The 24,294-nt window shown below is 35.8% G+C and overlaps 1 protein-coding gene across 9 annotated transcripts in view; it reads left to right on the forward strand.

The window, feature by feature from the left end:
• LOC106088707 (actin-binding protein WASF2) overlaps positions 1–23,104 on the forward strand; it is a 74,681-nt gene extending 51,577 nt beyond the window's left edge. For 6 of the 9 annotated variants that reach the window (XM_059366151.1, XM_059366152.1, XM_059366153.1 and 3 more), the window contains 4 exons: positions 12,159–12,958; positions 17,767–17,784; positions 17,931–18,159; positions 22,055–23,104. In XM_059366151.1, the coding sequence (XP_059222134.1) occupies positions 12,159–12,958; positions 17,767–17,784; positions 17,931–18,159; positions 22,055–22,233 (1,226 nt within the window). In that variant the 3' untranslated portion in view covers positions 22,234–23,104. The remainder of the gene's footprint in view (positions 1–12,158; positions 12,959–17,766; positions 17,785–17,930; positions 18,160–22,054) is intronic. The other 3 variants (XM_059366155.1, XM_059366157.1, XM_059366159.1) reach the window with 1 other exon arrangement.
• Positions 23,105–24,294: the final 1,190 nt, after the last annotated feature.

The following is a 24,294-nucleotide window of genomic DNA, read 5'->3' on the forward strand; positions in this document are numbered from 1 at the left end:
GTCAAATTCTTTAATACACCTAGCATATTCTAGCCCGTTTTTGTGCACAACCGTTTAAGGGAATTTGGTATAATTTATTATTTTAAATTGTTTATTAGAAGAATTTGCCTAAGGCAGTCGTAAAATAAGTTTAAATAGGATAAGATAGTGGTTTAGGTTTAAATGATTCTCTCATGCATTCCCGAGTAAAAAAATGATATGTGCAGATCCAAATATATGTGGGATAAGATAAAGTTGGATCTAATATATATATATATATATATATATATATATATATATATATATATATATATATATATATATACCCCACATATTGTCAATTGAGAACATCAACAATATATGTACATATATATATATATATATATATATTTATATATATATATATATATATATATATATATATATATATATATATATATATATATATATATATATATATATATATATATATATATATATATATATATATATATATATATATATATATATATATATATATATATATATATATATGTATATATATATATATATATATATATATATATATATATATACATATATATATATATATATATATATATACATATATATATATATATATATATATATATATATATATATATATATATATATATATATAAATATATATATATCATCAAAATCGGATGAATTATGCTCCCAATATAGGAGTGTAGAGGTCTACTAAAACTCATTTCAAATTTCATCGAAAACGGATGGAAATGCTCCTTTTATGGTCTCAATACTCTACACAGGAACGATATCTTGGGTGTGAGTGCAATCCAAATACAAAGAGTAAGAAGAAACCAAAGCTCATAACTACTTTTCAAGAGTAGGCAAAAAATAGGGAGTATCGAGTATCGGCCGGGCCGAACTTTGGATACCCACCACTTTGGGTATATATGTAAACCACCTTTCGTCATAATCTGGGGAAAAGCAGCTTTATCGAAATATTGTCCGGTTTGGACCAAATTCGACACGGATATTGAAAAGTCTAATAAGTACAAGTCATTGTTCAATTTTGTAGTACAAAATGTTGATCTTTTTGGTACATATATATATATATATACATATATATATATATATATATAAATATAATAAATATATATTATTGTTGATGTTCTCAATTGACAATATGTGGGATATGGGACAATATGTGGGATATTTTTTGACAATATGTGGGATATTTTTTGCTAAAAATTCATTATGAGGTTCAAAAGGAACAACAGATGTTGCTTACAAAGTACCCCAGGGCCTGACGTTTCACTCATCTTTTCAAATTTCATCGAAATCGAATGAAAAATGCATCCTTAATGGGCTCAATACCCTATTTCGGAAGAATTGGTCTATATGACAGCTATATCCAAATATGTTCCGATCTGGACCACATTCGACAAAGGATTGTAGAGGCTGTTCCAAATTTCATCAAAATCGGATGAATTATGCTCGCAATATAGGAGTGTAGAGGTCTACTAAAACTCATTTCAAATTTCATCGAAAACGGATGGAAATGCTCCTTTTATGGTCTCAATACTCTACACAGGAACGATATCTTGGGTGTGAGTGCAATCCAAATACAAAGAGTAAGAAGAAACCAAAGCTCATAACTACTTTTCAAGAGTAGGCAAAAAATAGGGAGTATCGAGTATCGGCCGGGCCGAACTTTGGATACCCACCACTTTGGGTATATATGTAAACCACCTTTCGTCATAATCTGGGGAAAAGCAGCTTTATCGAAATATTGTCCGGTTTGGACCAAATTCGACACGGATATTGAAAAGTCTAATAAGTACAAGTCATTGTTCAATTTTGTAGTACAAAATGTTGATCTTTTTGGTAGCCATATCAAAATATCGACCGATCTGAACCATATACCAAACGGATGTCGAAAAGCCTAACATAAGTCACTGTGTCACATTTCAGCGAAATGGGATAATAAATGTGCTTTTTATGGGACAAATACAAATGTGCAATTGCAAATTTTGCCCATGAACATTCCACTAACAGAGGCAAACTTCTCGCATGTCAATGAGTGCAGTCCGATTCAAGTTTAAGCTCAATGATAAGGGGCCTCGATTTTATAGCCGAGTCCGGACGGCGTGCCGCAGTAGGACACCTCTTTGTAGTAGGACACCTCATAGTACCTCACAAATGTTGCCAGCATTAGGAGGGGAAAACCACCGATGAACATTTTTTCTGATGGTCTTGCCAGGATTCGAACCTAGGCGTTCAGCGTCATAGGCGGACATGCTAAACTCTGCGCTACGGTGGCCTCCACTTTTTATGGGGCCAAGACTTTAAATCGAGATCGGTCTATATGGCAGCTATACCCAAATCTGAACCGATTTGGGCCAAATTGAAGAGGGCTGTCGAAGGGCCTAACACAACTCACTGTCCCAAATGTCAAAAAATCGGACAATAGATGCGCCCAAAACCTTAAATCGAGAGATCGGTCTATATGGCAGCTATATCCAAATCTGAAAGGATCTTGGCCAATTGAAGAAGGATGTCGAAGGGCCTAACACAACTCACTCACTCACTTAGCAAAATCGGATAATAAATGTGGCTTTTATGGGTCTAAGACCCTAAATCGGCTGATCGGTCGATATGGACCGATCTGGGCCAAATTGAAGGAGGATGTCGAAGGGCCTAACACAACTCACTGTCCCAAATTTCAGCAAAATCGGATAAAAAATGTGGCTTTTATGAGCCTAAGACCCTAAATCGGCGGATCGGTCTATATCGGGGCTATATCAAGATATATTCCGATATAGCCCATCTTTGAACTTAACCTGCTTATGGGCAAAAAAGAATATGTGCAAAGTTTGAGCCCAATATATCTATTTTTAAAGACTGTAGCGTGATTTCAACAGACAGACGGTCGGGCAGACGGACGGACATGGCTAGATATACTTTATAGGGTCGGAAATGGACATTTCGATGTGTTGGAAACGGAATGATAAAATGAATATACCCCATCCTTCGGTGGTGGGTATAAAAACAACATTTGAGTGTAAAATAAACAAAACAACAACAAAACAAGTAAAAGCATGCTAAGTTCGGCCGGGCCGAATCTTATATGTCCTCCATCATGGATCGCATTTGTCAAGTTCTTTACGCTGTATCTCCTTTTAGGCAAACAAAGAATATAAGAACTGTTATGCTATTGGAGCTATATCAAGTTATAGTCCGATTCGGAACATAAATGAATTGAATGATAAACATTGTAGAAGTTATTGTGTAATATTTCAGTCCATTCGGATAAGAATTGCGCCTTGTAGGGGCTCAAGAAGCAAAATCGGAAGATCGGTTTTTATGTTGAAGGTCATGAGGGAAGCCGTTGTACAAAATTTCTGCCAAATCGGATGAGAATTGGGCCCTCTAGAGGCTCAAAAAGTCAAGATCCCAGATCGGTTTATATGGCAGCTATATCATATTATGTACCGATTTGCGCCATACTTAGCACAGTTATTGAAGTCATAACAAAACACCTCATGCAAAATTTCAGCCAAATCGGATAAGATTTGCGCCCTCTAGAGTCCCAAGAAGTCAAGACCCAAGATCGGTTTATATGGCAGATATTTCAGGTTATGTACCGATTTAAACCATTCTTAGCATGGTTGTTGGAAGTGACACCAAAACACTACGTGCCAAATTTCATAACAAAACACCTCTTACAAAATTTCAGCCAAATCGGATGAGAATTGGGCCCTCTAGAGGCTCAAGAAGTAAAGATCCCAGATCGGTTTATATGGCAGCTATGTCAAAACATGGACCGATTTGGCCCATTTACATTCCCAACCGGCCTACCCTAATAAAAAGTATTTGTGCAAAATTTCAAGCGCCTAGCTTTACTCCTTCAAAAGTTAGCTCGCTTTCGGCAGACAGACGGACGGACGGATATGGTTAGATCGACTTAAAATGTCATGACGTTAAAAAATATATATACTTTATGGGTCTTAGACGAATATTTCGAGGAGTTACAGACAGAATGACGAAATTAGTATTCCCCCATCCTATGGTGGAGGGTATAAAAATACAACAGTACATATTTTTTATACTTAGGATTTAAGATCCAATTAGATATTATTACATATAATTGGATCTGTTTATATCTGGGGCAAATTTGCGATACAATCTGGTTGTATCTAATTGTATCAGATTGTACTTTTACATTATTTGTATTTGTATTTATTTTTGTTGTGATAAAACCCATACAAAAGACTAGGTCTTATATAAAGTATGGGCCAGTTAATCGTACAGTTTTGATTGTATCCAATTAGATCTATTTTGATACAATTAGATCCAATTTTATATAACCATTTTTGGGATCCAATTATATCTGATGCAGATATAATTGGATCTGACCATATTAACTTATTTTACTCGGGTTTCCAGTTTTTGGGCCTCAACTCATGATCACAATTATGACAAAAATGTTTTGGTAAATTTCTAAATATTTTAATTTGAAATTGCTTCACATATATTTTACGGCAGATTTTCGCAAGAAAGGCTAACAACTCCAATATGAGCTTATACGACAATATAGCCTATTTATAGAAGGCTGAGGTGTTTCCTTATAAGTGGGCGGTGTTGTGGCTTCCTGGTGAGTCCACAGACTAACCCATGGGCAGTGAAAATTATCCACCTCGGATGTGTGAAACTTGTCAATACCTCATTTATGAACCGACTTGACCCATAGGTATCCGTTTAAATTGTCAATACAAATGATGATACCCGTCTAGTTTCCTTCTAACAATAGTCCGAATGTCAGGATCATGACATTTGCCATTAAAGCAAGTGCCCGTATATGGATATGTTTTCAAGTATCTGTGTGGGTTTATGTTTAAATCGCTATATTTACTTCTTTGTATCGTATCTCACCATAGTCATTCATTGTCAACATTCCTCATTCATAGAATTCAAAGCACAACATTTTAACTGGCATCTTTCACCTCACAGTCAATTGATTGTAGACATTTACATGCATACACTTTGTTAATATACTGTTTTTCCTTTTTTGCTTTTGATTTACTGGGTGTTACTTGGTTTTATTTCTATTTTGTCATATTAGCGGCGTTGTTCACAATTTATTCAGTCATTCACATTTATTAGAAAAAAATGTGTATTGACCTTGATGATATTTTTAAACTTCTTTTATACTCGTTTTTTGTGACTTGACAGCAAATTGCTGTGTAAAACAAGTTTAGGATTTGCACATTTCGGTGTAAAAAGCTCATCAAATACGAATGCATGTGTTTATATATCTGAAAGTACGAATAATCACATCGTTGCATAATATTAATATAGATAAATAAAACTTAATGAAGCCTTAAAATAGGTTTATTTGACAGTTCTATAAAGGAAATCTGTCAAAAAAAAACTGTTTCAAATCTATATAAATTTTTATGAATACCGATGATAGAGTATAAAGTTTTAATGAACACTATACCCTACTCTAAGTCATTAAATTCGATACTCTTTACCAGAGGATGTCGAGGTTTACTAACCCCCATATCCTACGGCGGGATTTTATAAACCTGAGATTCAAAAATTTTTGATTGCTTTGATGATCGACAAGTCGATCTAGCTATGTCCGTCCGTCTGCCTGTCTGATGGGAAGAAAACACTAACTTTCGAACAAGTTAAGGCCTGGTTTATTCTCGTAAATGTGGAATAAGGATGACTTGCAAAATGTTTGATGCTTTGTATTCGAACATTGTTTAGTGTTTCAAAATGCCACGATACTAAATTTTTAATTTTTTTAACGCAACAAAAAAGCAACCAAGCATCGTTTTTATTCTTAATGTTTTAACATTTGTTTCCTTTTGCACATTCAATGAATAACAAAACACGAAGAAAAAAATAAAAGAGTGCTAAGTTCGGCCGGGCTGAATCTTAAATACCCTGCACCATGGATCGCTCAAGAAGTAAAATAGCGAGATCGGTTTATATGGGAACTGCATCAGGCTATAGACCGATTCAGACCATAATTGACATGTATATTAAAGGTCATGATGGAAGTCGTTGTACAAAATTTCAATAATTGCGACCTCTAGAGGCTCAAGAATCAAGATCCCAGATCGGTTTATATGACAGCTACATGAGGTTGTGTGAAGTCATAACAAAACACTTCTTGCAAAATTTCAGTCAAATCGGATTAGAATTGCGCTATCTGGTGGCTCAAGAAGTCAAGATTTAAGATCGGTTTCTATGGCAGCTATATCAGGTTATTGACCGATTTTAACCGTACTTAGCATAGTTGTTGTTATGTTGAAGTCATAACAAAACACTTCTTGCAAAATTTCAGTCAAATCGGATTAGAATTGCGCTATCTGGTGGCTCAAGAAGTCAAGATTTAAGATCGGTTTCTATGGCAGCTATATCAGGTTATTGACCGATTTTAACCGTACTTAGCATAGTTGTTGGAAATGATAAAAAAACACCTCATGCAAAATTTCAGCCAAATCGGATAAAAATTGCACACTCTAGAGGCTGAAGAAGTCAAGACCCCAGATGGGTTTCTATGACAACTATTTCAAGTTATGGATCGATTTGAACCGCACTTAACACAAGCAGTTGGAAATCATAACAAAACATTTCATGCATAATTTCAGCCAAATCGGATAATAATTGCGACCTCTAGAAGCTCAAGAAGTGAAGAGAAGAATACTTGTTGAAAGTCATAACAAAACACCTCATGCAAAATTTCAGCCAAATCGGATGCGAATCCCGCCCTCTAGCGGCTCAATAAGTCAAGATCCAAGATCGGTTTATATGGCAGCTATACCAGGTTATTAACCGATGTAGCCCGTACTTAGCACAGTGGTTGGAAGTGACACCAAACCACGTTACAGCCATATCGGATATGAATTGCGCCCCCTAAAAGCTGAAGGTTTATATGACAGCTATATCAGGTTATGAACCGATTTGAATCACTTAGCACAGTTGTTGGAAGTGATACCAAAACACCACCAAAAATTTTATGTAAAATCTAGAGGCTTAAGAAGTCAAGACCCAAAATCGGTTTATATGACAGCTATATTAGGTTATGGACCGATTTCAACCACAACTGACACAGTTGTTAAAAGTCACAACAAAACACCTCATGCAAAATTTCAGCCAAATCGGATAGGAATTGCGCCCTCTAGAGGCTCAAGAAGTCAAGATCCAAGATTGGTTTATATGGCAGCTATATCAAAACATGGACCGATATAGCCCATTTACAGTGCTAACCCACCTGCACTAATAAAAAGTATTTGTGCAAAATTTCAAACGGCTAGCTTTACTCCTTCGAAAGTTAGCGTGCTTTCGACAGACAGACGGGCGGACGGATATGGCTAGATCGATTTAATATGACATGACGATCAAGAGTATATATACTTTATGGGGCCTCAGAGGAATATTTCGAGGAGTTACAAACAGAATGACGAAATTATTATACCCCCTTTCTATGGTGGAATGGCATAAAAATGGCCGGGTAACAAGTTGAAAGACTGAAGATTGAGAGACTGCCGGAAGGATGTACGCTCTTTCAGGCAAAGGTCTGTGGGAAGAGCAGGATGTACTTATAAGGTTCGGTTATGCCAACAGCTGAGTACAATTTTTTTTTTATTTTGCAATAAATTTAAATGTCAAATGCTTGTTAACACAGCTGTATTTTTTTTTTCTTAAACCTTAAAACAATGTTTTATTTCATCCGACATTCCACATATAAGCAACAAAACAGTCATGGTACAATTAAGAGGTAGCGTCATTACACAACAACAAAAGTCTACCCCTCACGAACTACCTTGAGTGGCTAATGCCGTAAATTGAAATGTTTGTGGTTTTAGAAATAAACTTATTCTTCAAATGTGTAGAATATCGGATCAAATAGAACAAGTCTTTGACACTTCGATTTACTGCAAAATCAAAAAAAAAAAAAAATAAAAAATTGTACTCAGCTGTTCGCATGACCTCACCTTATACTACTGCAAAACAGTGTTATAATGATGAAAATACAACTTTAAGACACATTTGAAGAAGATTAATCCCATGAGCAAGGGATTTACAGTCTGCGAAACTCAGGATTTATGTGGACAGTATAGCGGACCTCAAGACCTTGGGTTCTCGAGGTCATGGGGATTGAAGCTAGTGGCGAATTGACTCCGACCCCTACCCTTTTCTAATTGTTTCTTGTATTTTCACATACACATGTTCATATTTCGTACTGTTACTTTTCCTTTTGGCTACAATTTTTCTCATTAGTATATCACAATGGACCAGAACTCACCTTTTCGTGGTGGGCAATTTATTTATTCGATCCATTCAACCTAAACCTAAATCATAAAAAATCCATTTATTACCCGAATTCGATGAAATTTGGCACAGTGAGTTCTAGTAAACCCTTACCCATTCCCGACAAATGAGGTCCAGATCGGATCATATTTGGATATAGCTGACATATAGACCTATCTCCCGATATAGTGTAATGAGTCTATAAAAGAATCATTTTTATACCCACCACCGAAGGATGGTGGGGGTATATTCATTTTGTCATTCCGTTTGCAACACATCGAAATATCCATTTCCGACCCTATAAAGTATATGTATTCTTGATCAGCGTAAAAATCTAAGACGATCTAGACATGTCCGTCCGTCTGTCCGTCTGTCTGTTGAAATCACGCTACAGTCTTTAAAAATAAAGATATTGAGCTGAAATTTTGCACAGGTTCTTTTTTTGTCCATAAGCAGGTTAAGTTCGAAGATGGGCTATATCGGACTATATCTTGATATAGCCCCCATATAGACCGATCGGCCGATTTAGGGTCTTAGTTCCATAAAAGTCACATTTATTACCCGATTTTGCTGAAATTTAAGACAGTGAGTTGTGTTAGGCCCTTCGATATCCTTCATTAATTTGGCTCAGATCGGTCCAGATTTGGATATAGCTGCCATATAGACCGATCCTCCGATTAAGGGTCTTAGGTCCATAAAAGTCACATTTATTACCCGATTTTGCTGAAATTTAAGACAGTGAGTTGTGTTAGGCCCTTCGACATCCTTCGTCAATTTGGCTCAGATCTGTCCAGATTTGGATATAGCTGCCATATAGACCGATCCTCCGATTTAAGGTCTTAGGCCCATAAAAGCCACATTTATTATCCGATTTTGCTGAAATTTAGGATAGTGAGTTGTCTTAGGCCCTTCGACATTTGTCTTAAATTGACCCTGATCGGTTCAGATTTGGATATAGCTGCCTTATAGACCGAACTCTCGATTTAAGGTTTTTGGCCAATGAAGGGTGCATTAATTGTCCGATGTCGCCAAAATTTGGGACAATACGTTGTGTTAGACTCTTCGACATTTTTTTAAGTAATGCCCCTTGAAATACTTATGCAATATCGTACAGATCGGTCCAGATTTGAATATAGCTGCCATATAGACCGATCTCTTGATTTTAGGTTTTGGGGCCATAAAAGGCGCATTTATTGTCCGATTTCGCTAATACTTGGGACAGTGCGTTGTGTTAGACTCTTCGACATTTTTCTGCTAATTGGCCCAAATCGGTGGAGATTTGGATATAGCTGCCATGTAGACCGATCTCTCGATTTAAAGTCTTGGCTAAAAGAAGCATTTATAATCCGATTTCACTGAAATTTGACACAGTGACTTATGTTAGGCTTTTCGACATCTGCGTCGTATATGGTTCAGATCGGTTTATTTTTAGATATAGCTACTAAAAAGACCAATATTATGTTATACACAATTGAACAATGACTTGTACTTATTAGTATTTGGTCCAAATCGGAACATATTTCGATATAACTACTATGGGACATTAGGTATGCAATTTTTACCGGATTTTGATGGAAGGTGGTTTACATATATACCCGAGGTGGTGGGTATCCAAAGTTCGGCCTGGCTGAACTTAACGCCTTTTTACTTGTTTATACTATTTCGATGAAATTTGGCACAGCGAGTTCTGGTACTTACTAATACCTAATACCTACACTAAAAATTTAAATATGATCGCTTTATCTAAATCCAAACCAATTTTAATGGACATCTGGGTAGGTCTTTAGAAGGGTAATGTAGTAACTACGGCTTTATAAGTGAAAATCGGATGGGTTAATCAATACATAGTGGCAGTCATAGAAGAAAATATCGTGGAAAATTTTTAGATCGGTTAGTAAAAGAGGTTGAAAGGGTCTAGGAGTGAAAAATAGGACGATACATATATATATATATATGGGTGCTATTTTCAAAACGGAAGCGATTTCTATGCAATTCAGCGAACATTTCGTGTCATTAGAAAATCCCATTAACAAAATTTCGCGAGGGTAGATGGACACATGCCCACTTTATTGCAATATTAGTCAAAATTGGTCAAACATATACATATATGAGTGCTTTACCAGTTCCTTAATGGAATATTCAGGGTTAAATTTGTATATATAAATTATAAACGATTTCGATCAAATTCTATACACATAACAAAAGTCTTGGAAGAAGACATTACGTACAATTTTAGGAAAATTGGTAGACAAATGTGCTTGCTATGGCTGTGGAAGTCAAAATCAGCCCAAAATATTTGTATGGGAGCTATATCTAAATGGAAACCGATTTCTGTCAAATTCACCAGTAATCTCAAGAGTTATGAGAAAATCTTTAGTACCAAATTTCATGGAGATCAGTTGACAAGTGACCACATATAGGGCAGCTATATCCTTATCTGAACCTTAAGATCGGTTCAGATTGTCCAATTGTCTTTTGGCCTTAAAAATCACATGTGTCAATCTTCAAGAAAATCGGATCAAACATGCAATCCATGCATAAATTTTATGTGGTTTAAACCCCCATTAAGTTGAGCACTAGTCTCCCAGCGTGCCCACGATAAATGAAGTAAGCGACATAATACCCCGTTATTAGCATATATTAAAATAATTTTTTTTCAGTTTCGTAAATAGGGTATGGTAGACATACTATACCAAATTGTAATGGCCAATTGCAAAAATATCCAAAGTTATTCCATTAAAATAGTCTCCTGTAAAATTTGGTTTTTTTGCTTACATCATTTTATATCTGTTGTCATAGGACCTATCGAATAGTGTCTAGTTATGACCTATGTTAGAATATGAAAAATTTTTGCCGAAGAATTTTTGGCCATTTCCTTCACGAGTTTGAGATTTGATAGTCAATTTTACAAATTTAAATTTTATTACCTTGTACTGCGAATCAATTGAAGACTTTCTTGTTCATGATATGATTAAAAAGCATCAATTTTCATCAAGTGTTATTAACTGAGTTCGACTTTTAGAATGTCTTAGGTCAGTCAACCCGCTAATACTACAAATTTGTATATCCGTCCATTGTTCATCACGTTGCCCTTGCGTACACCTCATTACATATCCTTTAAAATATCATTTAAATCAAGTTTTACACGCAAATCTTTTACCATCATAGATAAGTCAATGTTTATTTTGTTATTATTTTGTCGTTTTTTGCAAAAATTATTTAAATATTTGGATTGCTTTTTACCTCTTAATCTTTCTATAGCCTTAGATAAATGATCTCTTCTCGCCCTTTGCTCTCTACCTTCCTATCGGTCTGTTTCGCTGTATACTCTATATTCCAACCTTTCTAATCTCACATGCATAAAATCCTGCTATGTTTTTGACAAACAGATAAATGTTCTGTACGTCGTTTTTCGTCCAAGAGAAAGTTGTACGTACACATTTTGATTGTACAGCTGCTGTGTAAATTGGCATAAAGTGACTTGAATTGGCTAATGACTTCCAAATCGGAAAAAATTGAAATTGAAAATTATTCTATTGTCGTACAGTTCATGTTAAAATTCGTCTGATTCATATTCTCCTATAGACCAATGTTAATGTTACCCTTATGTTTGTTGGTTCATTTACTTTTGTTTTGTGTTTTTGTATTTCTTGTTTTTGTTTTTGTTTTTTATTTCATGATTAACCTCATGTTTCTTGTGAATAGTCTCTGTTTTGTATCTTTGGTAATGTTATTTGTTTATTCTATAGCGATATTCACAATTAATTACTTCTTATGTATGTGTGTGTATGTTTTTTTAAATGTTTAAGCTGTCCCACAACTTATGCATACTCATTTGATGTTTTCTAATCTCTTCAAAGGTATGGGCACTTACGATACACGACCTCCACGACCAAACTCCATAGAGTTACGACGCAGTTATCAGTCGGAGCAAATTGATGGCGTTTATGGTCCCCTGTCACCACAGACGGCTGGCCAAATGATGGCGAATGTGCAGGGTGGCGGTAGTCAGTATGCCAGCGCGGCATATGCCGCCAATGGCATGCATCCCTCACAGCAAATGCTCCAGCAGGGTGGAATGCAACAGCAGTCACAGCATCAGCAAATGTATGAGGATGCCATGTATCATCAGTCGCATAACTTATATGGGCAAACGGGTCAAGGTGGTCCCATGTCACCGGAGCCGATCTATGCACCAGGCACACCATCACGGACTAAGCCACGTCCATCGGTGCCGCCGCCAGCACCGCCATCGAATGGCAGTGGTGGCGGTACACCAACAGCATCCAATGCCAATACACCAACCAGGGGGCGCAGTATGTCGACCAGTCGAGATGCATTGCCGCCACCACCGCCCATACCGGATGGTATGGTCAACACAAATTCGCCATCGCAAATGTTGGCGGCGATGAATGGCGTTCCTGGCGGCAGTGGCCATATTGCGGCGAAATTATTGGCACGTACCAATAGCACATCGAGAGCTGGCTCTCCACAATTGGCACCAAGCAACAGTGTGCAAGACGCCAATGCCTTGGTCATGGCACAATTGAATAATACCATCAACAGTTTCAACACCCTGAGTATGGGTGGCGGCATGTCACAGCATCAACAATTGAATTCACTCAGCGATTTGCCTCCACCGCCACCGGTGCCAGATCAAGTAAGTACACTATAACTTTAAGTATATACTGGCATTAATATATACATAGCATATAAAATAATACTTAGTTATATATTGTAAATACAAAAATTGGACAGGGTTCTTAAGAGATTGTAAGCAAGGAAATGTTAATCTGCTTCTATAGCTAGCTGTATTATACTTTATAAGCAGTTTCCATTAATCTTTAAAAGTTTCTGAATCTAACACCTTTTTGCCATTTATATTCCACACCGAGATAACCCAATACTCTATCGATTCCGTTAAAGAGATAACAGGAAAATCACTCGCCTATTTTATTAAAACAATTTTGTGATGTGATGTCGAACCCACCACCTCGGGTATATATTGGGTTGCCCAAAAAGTAATTGCGGATTTTTCATATAGTCGGCGTTGACAAATTTTTTTCACAGCTTGTTACTCTGTAATTGCATTCTTTCTTCTGTCAGTTATCAGATGTTACTTTTAGCTTGCTTTAGAAAAAAGTGTAAAAAAGTATATTTGATTAAAGTTCATTCTAAGTTTGATTAAAAATGCAATTACTTTCTTTTAAAAAATCCACAATTACTTTTTGGGCAACCCAATATATAAACCACCTTTCATCAAAATCCGGTGAAAATCGCATACCTTATGTCCCATAGCAGTTATATCGAAATATGTTCCGATTTGGACCAAATACTAATAATTAGTAGCTTTATCTAAAAATAAACTGATCTAAACCACTGCGTCAAATTTCAGTGAAATCGGATTATAAATGCGTCTTTTATGGGGCCAAGACATTAAATCGAGATATCGGTCTACATGGCAGCTATATCCAAATCTGGACCGATTTGGGTCAAGTTGCAGAAAAATGTAGAAGAGCCTAATATAAAGCACTGTCCCAAATTTCGGCGAAATCGAACTATAAATGCGCCTTTTATGGCCCCAAAACCTAAAACCGAGAGATCGGTCTATATGGCAGCTATATATATATATACGTAAATATACCTTATGTCCCATAGCAGTTATATCGAAATATGTTCCGATTTGGACAAAATACCAGTAAGTAGTAGCTTTATCTAAAAATAAACTGATCTGAACCATATACGACACGGATGTCGAAAATCTTAACATAAGTCACTGTGTCAAATTTCAGTGAAATCGGATTATAAATGCGCCTTTTATGGGGCTAAGACTTATATCGAGATATCGCTCTACATGGCAGCTATATCCAAATCTGGACCGATTTGGGCCAAGTTGCAGAAAAATGTCGGAGAGCCTAATATAAAGCACTGTCCCAAATTTCGGCGAAATCCAAAACCTAAAAGCCAGAGATCGGTCTATATGGCAGCTATATCCAAATCTGGACAGATCTCGTCCAAATTGACGAAGAATGTCGAAGGGCCTAACACAACTTACTGCCCCAAATTTCATCAAAATCGGATAATAAATGTGTCTTTTATGGGCGTAAGACTCTAAATCGGAGGATGGGTCTATATGGCAGCTATAACCAAATCTGGACCGATCTGGGCCAAATTAATGAAGGATATCGAAGGGCCTAACACAACTCACTGTCCCAAATTTCAGCAATATCGGATAATAAATGTGGCTTTTATGCGCCTAAGACCTTAAATCGGCGGATCGGTCTATATGGGGGCTATATCAAGATATAGTCCGATATAGCCCATCTTCGAACTTAACCTGCTTATGGACAAAAAAAAAGAATCTGTGCAAAGTTTCAGCTCAATATCTCTATTTTTAAAGACTGTTGCGTGATTTCAACAGACCGACGGATGGACATGTCTAGATCGTCTTAGATTTTTACGCTGATCAAGAATATATATACTTTATGGGGTCGGAAATGGATATTTCGATGTGTTGCAAACGGAATGACAAAATGAATATACCCCATCCTTCGGTGGTGGGTGTAAAAATGAGTAAATTGGATTTATTCCAATATTTCAAACGAGGTTCAGTTAAGCGTTAATCTAGTACGACCTACTAAGCAAGACTAATATTAGTTATTCCCAAGATAGTCGAAAAAAATGGAAAATCTATTTTTTTCTTATAAATTGGTAGTTGCCTGATAGTGTCCGAATCATAGAATATTTGGCACTCGATAGACACTTATGAAAAACACTCCATTAGACACTTATGTTTGTTTCGCAAGCCACTTATAAATTAAGTTATAACCTAATTTTAAAGTTAAAGCTTAAAATAGTATGTCACCTAAAAATTAAGTTATTATTTAATTTTAAAGTTAAACAAATATAAGTGTCTATTGAGTGTTTTTCAAAGTGTCTTAATTTACTTAAATTGGCTATGACAAAATATTTCTGCCACTAGCCGAACGTAGAATAGCGTTCCAAGCGCCTCGATCTTCTGCACTCATTCTAAAATCTCTGACACCAAGTTTCGAGGTGTCTCCCACCACTTGATCTTTCCATCGGGCTTTTGGTCGCCCCGGTTTGCGTGTACCACCATGTTTGCCTTCAAAAGACTTCTTTGCTGGAGCTTCTTCATCCATTCTGACAACATGACTTCTTTGCTGGAGCTTCTTCATCCATTCTGACAACATGACCTGCCGACGCAGCCGTTGTATTTTGATGCGTCTAACTATGTTACGTCGTCATACAGCCTATACAGCTTATGGTTCATACGTCGCCTATATTCTCCAATAACGCAAACTGGTCCATATATTTTACGAAGAATCTTTCTCCCAAATACTCTAAGCACTGCCTCATCTGCTTTCACAAGTACCCATGTTTCAGAACCATATAAGAGACATGTCGAGAAGTGGCCTTGTTTCTAAACTGCTTACTAAGACCAAGGTAGCATCTGTTTGCCAGTATTATTCTTCGCTTAATCTCAAAACTGATGTCATTCGCTTCGGTTACGGCGGTGCTGAGGTAGATAAAGTTACTAACTGTCTCAAAGTTTAGGTTCCCAACTTTCTCAATTGTCTTTATCTGCTGGGTTGTGCAAGGCTTTTTGGGAGTTGAAACCATCCATTCGTCTTATCTCCATTTACTGCCAGACCCATTTTCACTGACTCTCTTTCGATTATTTCAAAGGCTGCAGTTACTACTTCCGGTGACCGACCTATGATATCGATGTCGTCGGCATAGGCGAGTACCATGTGTTCTCTTGTGATAAGTGTGCCATATCCATTCACATCTGCATCTCGTATAATCTTCTCCAGCAGGATATTAAAGAGATCATACGATAGACTGTCTCCTTGTCTGAAACCTCGTTTGGTATTAAAAGGTTCGGAGAGATTCTTTCCTATTCTTACTGAGGAACGCGTATCAGCAAGTGTCTTCCTGCAGAGTCTTATTAATGTTGCAGGGACACCAAACTCAGACATGGCTTGAAATACCCTTAAACGTAAAGCAGTATTGAAGGCGGCTTTGTAGTCAATAAAGAGATGGTAGGTGTTGTTGTTTTTCTCGGGTCTTTTCCACGATTTGGCGCAGTGTGAATATCTGGTCCAGGGTGGATTTACCAGGTCTAAAGCCTCATTGATAGGGCTCAATTATCTCATAGACTTTAGGTTTTAATCTTTCACACAGTACGTTCGAGAGTATCTTGTATGCGATGGGGAGGAGACTTATTCCTCTGTAGTTGGCACATTCCGTCTTGTGTCCTTTCTTGTGAACGGGACATAGTATGCTGAGGTTCCAATCATCGGGTATGCGTTCTTCTAGCCAGATTGCGCAGATAAGCTGATGTATACGCCCTATCAGCGTGTAGCCTCCGGTCTTAAATAGTTCAGCGGGTAACCCGTCGGCTCCTGCTGCCTTGTTGTTCTTTAGTCGATTCACTGCTACTTGGACTTCATTCTAACTAGGATGTAAACATTCTATACCATCATCATGGATTGGTTCTGCGGTATTCTCTTTGCCGCCAACGTCAGACACTAGCAGTTGGGTAAAATGTTCTTTCCATATCATCAGCATGTTATCTGTGTCATGTTCTTCGCTTTATCTCAAATCTGTTGTCATTCGTTTCGGTTACGGCGGTGCCGAGGCATATGTATTACTCGTTTACTAATTGTTAGCCAAATCGGATTAATGTTAAGACCTCTGTGGGCTCCACATGTCAAATGGCAGTTTGGTTTATAATGGAATCGAAATAAAATTTCAGCCCCTCCTCCCTCAAGCTTCGTCAATGACTTTAAAAATTGTTTTTAATTGATGAAAAGAAATTAAAAAAGAATTTTAAAGTTTTGAAATTAAATATTTGTTGACAGGTCAAACCGTGTGTTGTTTGACAACACTCGAAGCGTGTTGCCGAACAATATATGATTTGGAAAAAAAATTATGTGTCGCACGCTGTAACACATGGACTTATATTTATAGTTATGAAATAGTAAGCTTATTTATTTTTAAAGATAGTAGGTTCAGTCGTTTTTAAGTCTTTACGGAACATACAGACACAAATTCATTCCTATATACAGACAGCGTCGAAACAGAGTATACAAAAGCCATACTTTTGCAGGTTCCTTAAACTAACTTTCATCGCTAAACTGAATGTTGTTTTAGATAGAAACCTCTTGATTTGTATTTCGTTTAAATAATAAATGAAAAAAAACTGATATAACTTTTTAAAACAAAAACTTTGGACACTTTATTTCGACACTCACTGTGTAAATATCATAAAATCCTACTAGAAAATACTGTTTGGAAGAACAAAGAGGGTTCTATCAACTACAATATTCTACTAGTTCGATGCTTCTTTATATGCTTCCTAAAATATCTTTACTTCTCCCTACTAATGCTTTATTTTTTATCTTCTATTTCCTTCATCTTCAACTATCTTCTGCCTTAAAGGGATATTATGGTTCAAAGGTATTATGTTTTTTGTATAAACTGTGCTTTGCTTTTTTTATATATTCGTACAAACAGTAGCCGTCAATTATTGTTATATTGATAATGTTCCTGCTTTCTTCTTATAATATATTAATATATCTTATAATTTATTTGCCTGCTAACAGCACGAACCAAAGTTATCGCCACCAAATGCGGCGCCACCTCCACCTCCTCCACCACCTCCATTAGATGAAAATGGTGCATCGCCAATGCAGCCACAAGCACCACATCAAATTATGCCAAAACCTTTGCCCAATGGTGATATACAAACGAATGGTCTAAAGCATATTCCCAAAAAGATATTGCCGCCATACCATGATACGCGCTCGGATCTAATGAAGTCTATACGAGATGGTAAGTTGTACATTTGAGATGAGAGTTTCCAAATTACAGAAAAAATTTTAATTATTATATATTTAAAAAAATAGCTGATTTACATTTTTTTTAATTTAATTCAGTTCTTTTTAAATTTAACTTGGCATATTATTTCAAAATTAGATTATATTTAATTTAGTTTAGAATTTAAGTTTTTACAATTTAGTTTTTTAATAAATATTTTTTTTTAATTTAATTTTTTTTAATTTAATCTTTATTTAATTTACTTTAATTTTTATAACCTCCACCATGGGATGGGGTTATTCTATTATCGTCCTTCCGTTTGCAACACATCGAAATATTAATCTGAGATCCAACAAAGTACATATTTTCTTTATCGGTTTGACATTCTAACTCGATTTAGCAATGTCCGTCCACCTGTCCGCCTGTCTGTTGAAAGCACGTTAACTTTCGTAGGAATAAAGCTAGACACTTGAAATTTCCCACAAATATTTCCTACAATTGGGATTGTAAAAGGGCCATAACGGTGGACGTTTTGGTAAAGCTGCCATAAAACCGACCTCGGATCTTGTCTTCTTTAGGCCCTAGAGGGCGCAATTCTTTCCCGATTTGACTGAAATTGCATGAATGTACCGTTTTGTGAAGACTTCCAAAAACTGTGCTGAGTATGGTTTAAATCGGTCTATAGCTAATATAGCTGCCCTAAACGGCGTAATTCTTATATGACTTGACGGAAATTTTACACGTGGTGTTCTGGTTTGACTTCCAACAAATGTGACGAGTGTCGTTCAAATCGGATTTGAACTTGATATAGCTCCCATAGAAACCCATCTCCCGACTATACTGTTGTTGTTGTTATAGCAGTGAGTTGTACACTGAGGCGCCAGCCCTTGTCGATGGAGGAATCCATCGGGTCAATCCGGTACGTACAACCGGCTGCCATGGGGTTATCCCGATTATATTTTTTGAGCATCTAGAGAGAGCAATTCTGTTGTTGTTGTAACCACATTTGCATGTGGAGGTGGCGATCCTCGTCACGCTCCTGTAGATGACCAAGCTCGTTCCAAATCGGTCCAAAGGACCAATCATCGCGGGAACACGTTGGCTATTGGTTATTTAAAGGCCCCAACTCTTATTCGATTTGGCCGAGCATTTTGCACAGTGATTTCACCTATGATTTCCAATATAGTACATGCCAATTATGGTCTGAATCGGTACAAAACCTGATATAGCTCCCATATAAACCGATCTCCCGATTTTACTACTTGAGCCCCTAGCGGGCGCAGTTGTTATCTTATTCGGCTGTAATTTAGCACAACGACTTCTCCTACGACCTTCAATTCTTATTCTTTATTTTTTTCTTGCCTATTAGGAGATACCGAGCAAAGAATTTGACAAATGCCATCGTGGAGAGTATAAAAGATTCGGGTCGTCCGAACTTAGCACGCTTTTACTCGTTTTTATGTTAGGTTAGATTGAAAAGAGGGTGGAGATATTAATCCGCCCCATGCCACTACGGACATTCACCTAAACCAATAATCGGCTTGTCGTGCGCTCTAAATTTACTTTACTCGTTTTTAGTTTAGTGATTTTTTAAGTTTAATTTTTTAAATAAATTAAACTTTTTTTACATTTAATTTGAATCAATTTTCGATAGTCGAAGTCGAAAATTCGACTACTATTACTTTAATTTAAATTTTAAATAATAAGCTTAGTTTGACTTACATTTAAGATAATAAGCTTACTTTGATTTAAATTTTAGATAATAAGCTTACTTTGATATAAATATTATATTATAATTAGTTTTATTTAAATTACAGATAATGAGCTACTTTGATTTAAATTATAATTAATTAACTTATATTCATTTAATTTTTTAATTTAAATACCTTTTTTATTTATTGTTTTAATTTTTTTATTGTTTTATTTTGTTTTTATTTTTTTATTTTTTTTATTTTTTTTATTTTTTAATTTTTTTTATTTTTTTTTTAATTTTTTTATCATTTTTTAATTTTTTTAATTATTTTAATTTTTTTATTTATTTAAATTTTTTTTTATTTATTTTATTTTTTTTTTTATTTATTTTAATTTTTTTTATTTTTTTTTTTATTTATATTTTTTTATTTAATTTTTTTTTATTTTTACTTTTTTATTTATATTTTTTTTTATTTTTTTTTAATTTTTTTATTGTTTTATTTTTTCTTTTATTATTTAATTTTTTTTGTTACTTGTTATTTGTTTTTTTTTTATATTTTTTTTGTTTTATTTCTGTATTGTTTCTTTGTTTTATTATTTATTCATTTTCACGTTTTGTTCTAAATTTATTCGGTCTTGAAATAAATCATACAATCGGCAGCAGATTGTAGGGAACTGTTGTTGTTCTAGCCACATGTCTATATGTGGAGGTGGCGTTCCTCGTCTAGCTCCTATACGTGAGCAATCTCGCTCCTGTCTAAAGGACTGATGACCATTGGCTAGTTAAAGGCGCCAATAACTCACCTTGTCATATCGAGCATCATTGGCAGTTAGTATTTATGCAACAACCGGTGGCGCCCGGCTCTCACTGAGACTCTCCGCTCGATACCGCTGATTGTCCGAGACTGTTGTTGCAGCTACTCCGTAGGGAGCATTCCACTATTCGCAACCTGTGGACGCGCCCGGTAGCTCTCAGCTAAGCTCCTCGTGATAACAATGAACAACACACAGATCGTAACTCAAAGTTCCACCCTGTGTGGTGCTCATAGTTTTACCGTGCAGGAGAACCGTCGGATCTATCTGTTTTTATTACAGATAGAAAAACAAAAAAACCTTATTTTTAAAGTTTGGCAGAAAATGAGTTTCCCTTATAACATTGACTGGTTTACTAGACAGCGGTTTCGCTTCGCACCACAACAAACTCGTCAGTAGGATTTGTCTAACTGGACATATATTTTTTTTTCTTATTTGCGAATCACTGATTAAGGCATGACTTCTAGGGTCTTAAGAGTATTTTCTTTTTGTAGCGCAGCAAGAAAGACAACAAAGTCCACTTCATATATTTCTGCCAGAAGAAGACTTCCAACTATTACAACAAAACAAACTAACCCAAACGCTCCTCTGAGAATCAAATCAAGTAAAACAATATACTTTTAAGGTCCATTGGACCTAAACGAGCTTGCTCATCTACAAGTGCTTGACGAGGATCGCCACCTCTACAAATACCATATAAACCACGCTCGACAACACTGTCTTTTAGCTGTCCTTTTCCCAATGCATGTGTTTTCGTGTAATAACAGATTTTTTGTCTGCAACAATTACACTACCTTCTACTACTTCAAGCGCCGTACGCTCCCTTGAAGCCGTCACACCTAATATGGTTGAAAAGTCTTCTACCCAAAGACAAAACGTGTCCCATAGTTGTTGGCGTGTGTTGTGATCTCTGGCTTTCCTTTTCCATTTGCAAAGAAAATCTCGGATCATTGGCTCGTCCCGAAGGAGAAATAAACAAATGTTGTGAAGTTTTATGAGCTTCGCCCTAACAGGCAAAAAACTTGAAAATAAGGTTTTTAGTTTTTCTAATTTGTATTAGAAACAGAGAACCCTACGGTCTGCAGCCGGGCAATATCTTATTGTATGATTTATTTATTTTTCAATATTATTATTTATTTATATTTTATTATTTATTTATACTTTATTATTTATTTATATTTTATTATTTATTAATATTTTATTATTTATTTATATTTTATTATCTTTTTTGTTTTATTTCTTTACTTTTTCTTTAATTTTTTTATTATTTATTTATAAAAATTATTTTTTTTAAAGAAATTTTTTCATTTTCAATTTTTTTAATTTATTTAAGTTTAATAACAAATTTTTATTTAATTTAAAATACATTTTAAATGTTAATATTTGCTTCCTATTGTTTTTTCAGGCATCACACTGCGAAAGGTGGAAAAATCGGAGCAAAAAGAAATCGAACGTAATACGGGTCTACATGATGTTGCTTCCATATTGGCTAGACGTGTGGCAATTGAATTGTCCGAATCGGAAGATTCCGATTCTGATGACGATAGTGAGGGTTGGATGGAACCAAATGAGACCTCTGCTTGATCCCTTATGTCTTCTCTAATACCTGAAAAAATCAAAAAGAAAAAGTAAACGAAGTTATTATCGATGTTATGTGGTTTGATTACAATCGCCAATACAGCAAACTCACACGCTAATAGCAAAACGATTTCAGCACACACTATCTCTTTCTGTGTAACTCTTCCAAATCTATCCGCTTGTTTAGCCAACACACACACACACAAAGGTTTGAGGGCTAAGATATTTCCCATTGAAAAAGTGAAACGAATTGGAATCTGAATGTGCAAAAAGAAATGCCACAAAAAGCAACAAGTTTGATATTTTATATTTTCGCTCAAAAATGAAAACAAAAAAAAAAAAACACTTTCTTCAAGAGCAAGAAAATGCAACAAGAAAGAAACGACATTAAGCAAAAAATCAAATACAATTTTCTTTAACGACATAATAATAACAATAATAAGAGTATGATAAATATTAATATATAAAGAAAAACCCCCTTTTGTATATATACACTAGCAACTATAATTGAAAAATGGTTATTTTTTTTTTAATACATACAAACAAATAAACAATAAAAATAACTTATTATACCGTAAATAACGGAAATATAAAAAATTTCTTCATGTGGGAACGCTTATGAAAAGACATAGATAGCACTACACATTTCCTAGGACTAAATATGCTTGTCAACTGGTCCATAAACTTAAGATCATCAGAACCTAAATACATGTCGAAAACTAGAAAGATAAATGTATACTGTATGTACACGTGTTGATGAAAATTCCCAATCTTAGACTGAAAACAATCCCCTTAGGAAAGGCTTCGATTGGGCATTTTATTAAATTTAAAAAAAAAAAATGGAAAACAAATAAACCACATCAAATTAGGCAAACAGTTTTCTTAATATTTTTTTTTGGCGATACCCTGTTTATACAATAGTTAGAAGTATCTAAAACCTCAAAATATCCATCAATCACAACCTACATACCATAATTACCGCTTCTTTGCAACTTCTTCTATGTCCAATATCCCTTCAACATCAAAGAGTTCGCCTGTCGAGTTTGTTTCCTTTCATTTGTTGATAAGTCCAATAAATAAATATAACAAACCATTAGTAATAACGGCAATATAAAATGTACTCTTCTTTAAATATACTCTTTGTAAAATTCCACCACCTATTGTTATTTCGTCTGTTTGATTCTGTTGAGTGTCAAGGCCTAGGAACTCTGCGACTAAGATGGGTGCGTCCACAGGGATCTGGGTCTGAGTCGAGTGGGTCTGGCTGGGCAGTTAAACAGGTGACGAGTATCGGGTGGTCCCGGGTTACAATCGGGACATACATCTGGCACGTCGACATCAATCCTTGCTCTGTAGGAGTTGAGGCGGCTGCATCTTCCGGAACGTAATTGAGCCAGAACTACTCTGGTTTGCCGGGGAAGGTCAATTTCTTCAGGTGCAATGGTAGGCGGTCGTTCTCCAAGGACTACATTCACCCGGTAGCTATTTACCGCATCTACTACCGTGTCTGCATAAATGTTGTCTAGACCTGCTTGATATGCCGCTTGATCCAGAGATTGTCTCTTGTAGCGATGAACCTCACGCTCTAGATCATGTAGATCTACCTTAAGGCCTGTCGGCGGTGGATATCTATCCACAAGATGATGATTTCGATGGTCTCTGCGATAACAGCTCAAAAGGTATTGCTTAGACCGCAAAATGACGATGACACTTCTTCTTATGGCCCACCACTTGCGATGCCAAGGTTGTTTTATTTTGGGTCGTTTTCCTTTTTTGTTAGCTTTAACTTCTCACACCCTGCCATTCATTGAGAGAACGTCGTTTTGGGTCATTTTGAGGTGATGAACGATAAAAAAAACCAAAAATTTTAATATCAAAATTTTACAACATCTACGATAAATGTCATATCGCCTAAACGTTGTCAATGTTAGTTGTTTCTATACACTTTTGGCGAAATGGCCTTTGGAGCTTTAATGAAAATAGATATGACATATTACTTTTGGAGCTTTTGGCTTTTGGAGCTTTAATGAAAATAGATATGACATATTACCCAATCAAACAAAAAAT

This window comes from Stomoxys calcitrans, chromosome 3, assembly GCF_963082655.1.
Source record: "Stomoxys calcitrans chromosome 3, idStoCalc2.1, whole genome shotgun sequence".
Taxonomy (NCBI): Eukaryota; Metazoa; Arthropoda; class Insecta; order Diptera; family Muscidae; genus Stomoxys; species Stomoxys calcitrans.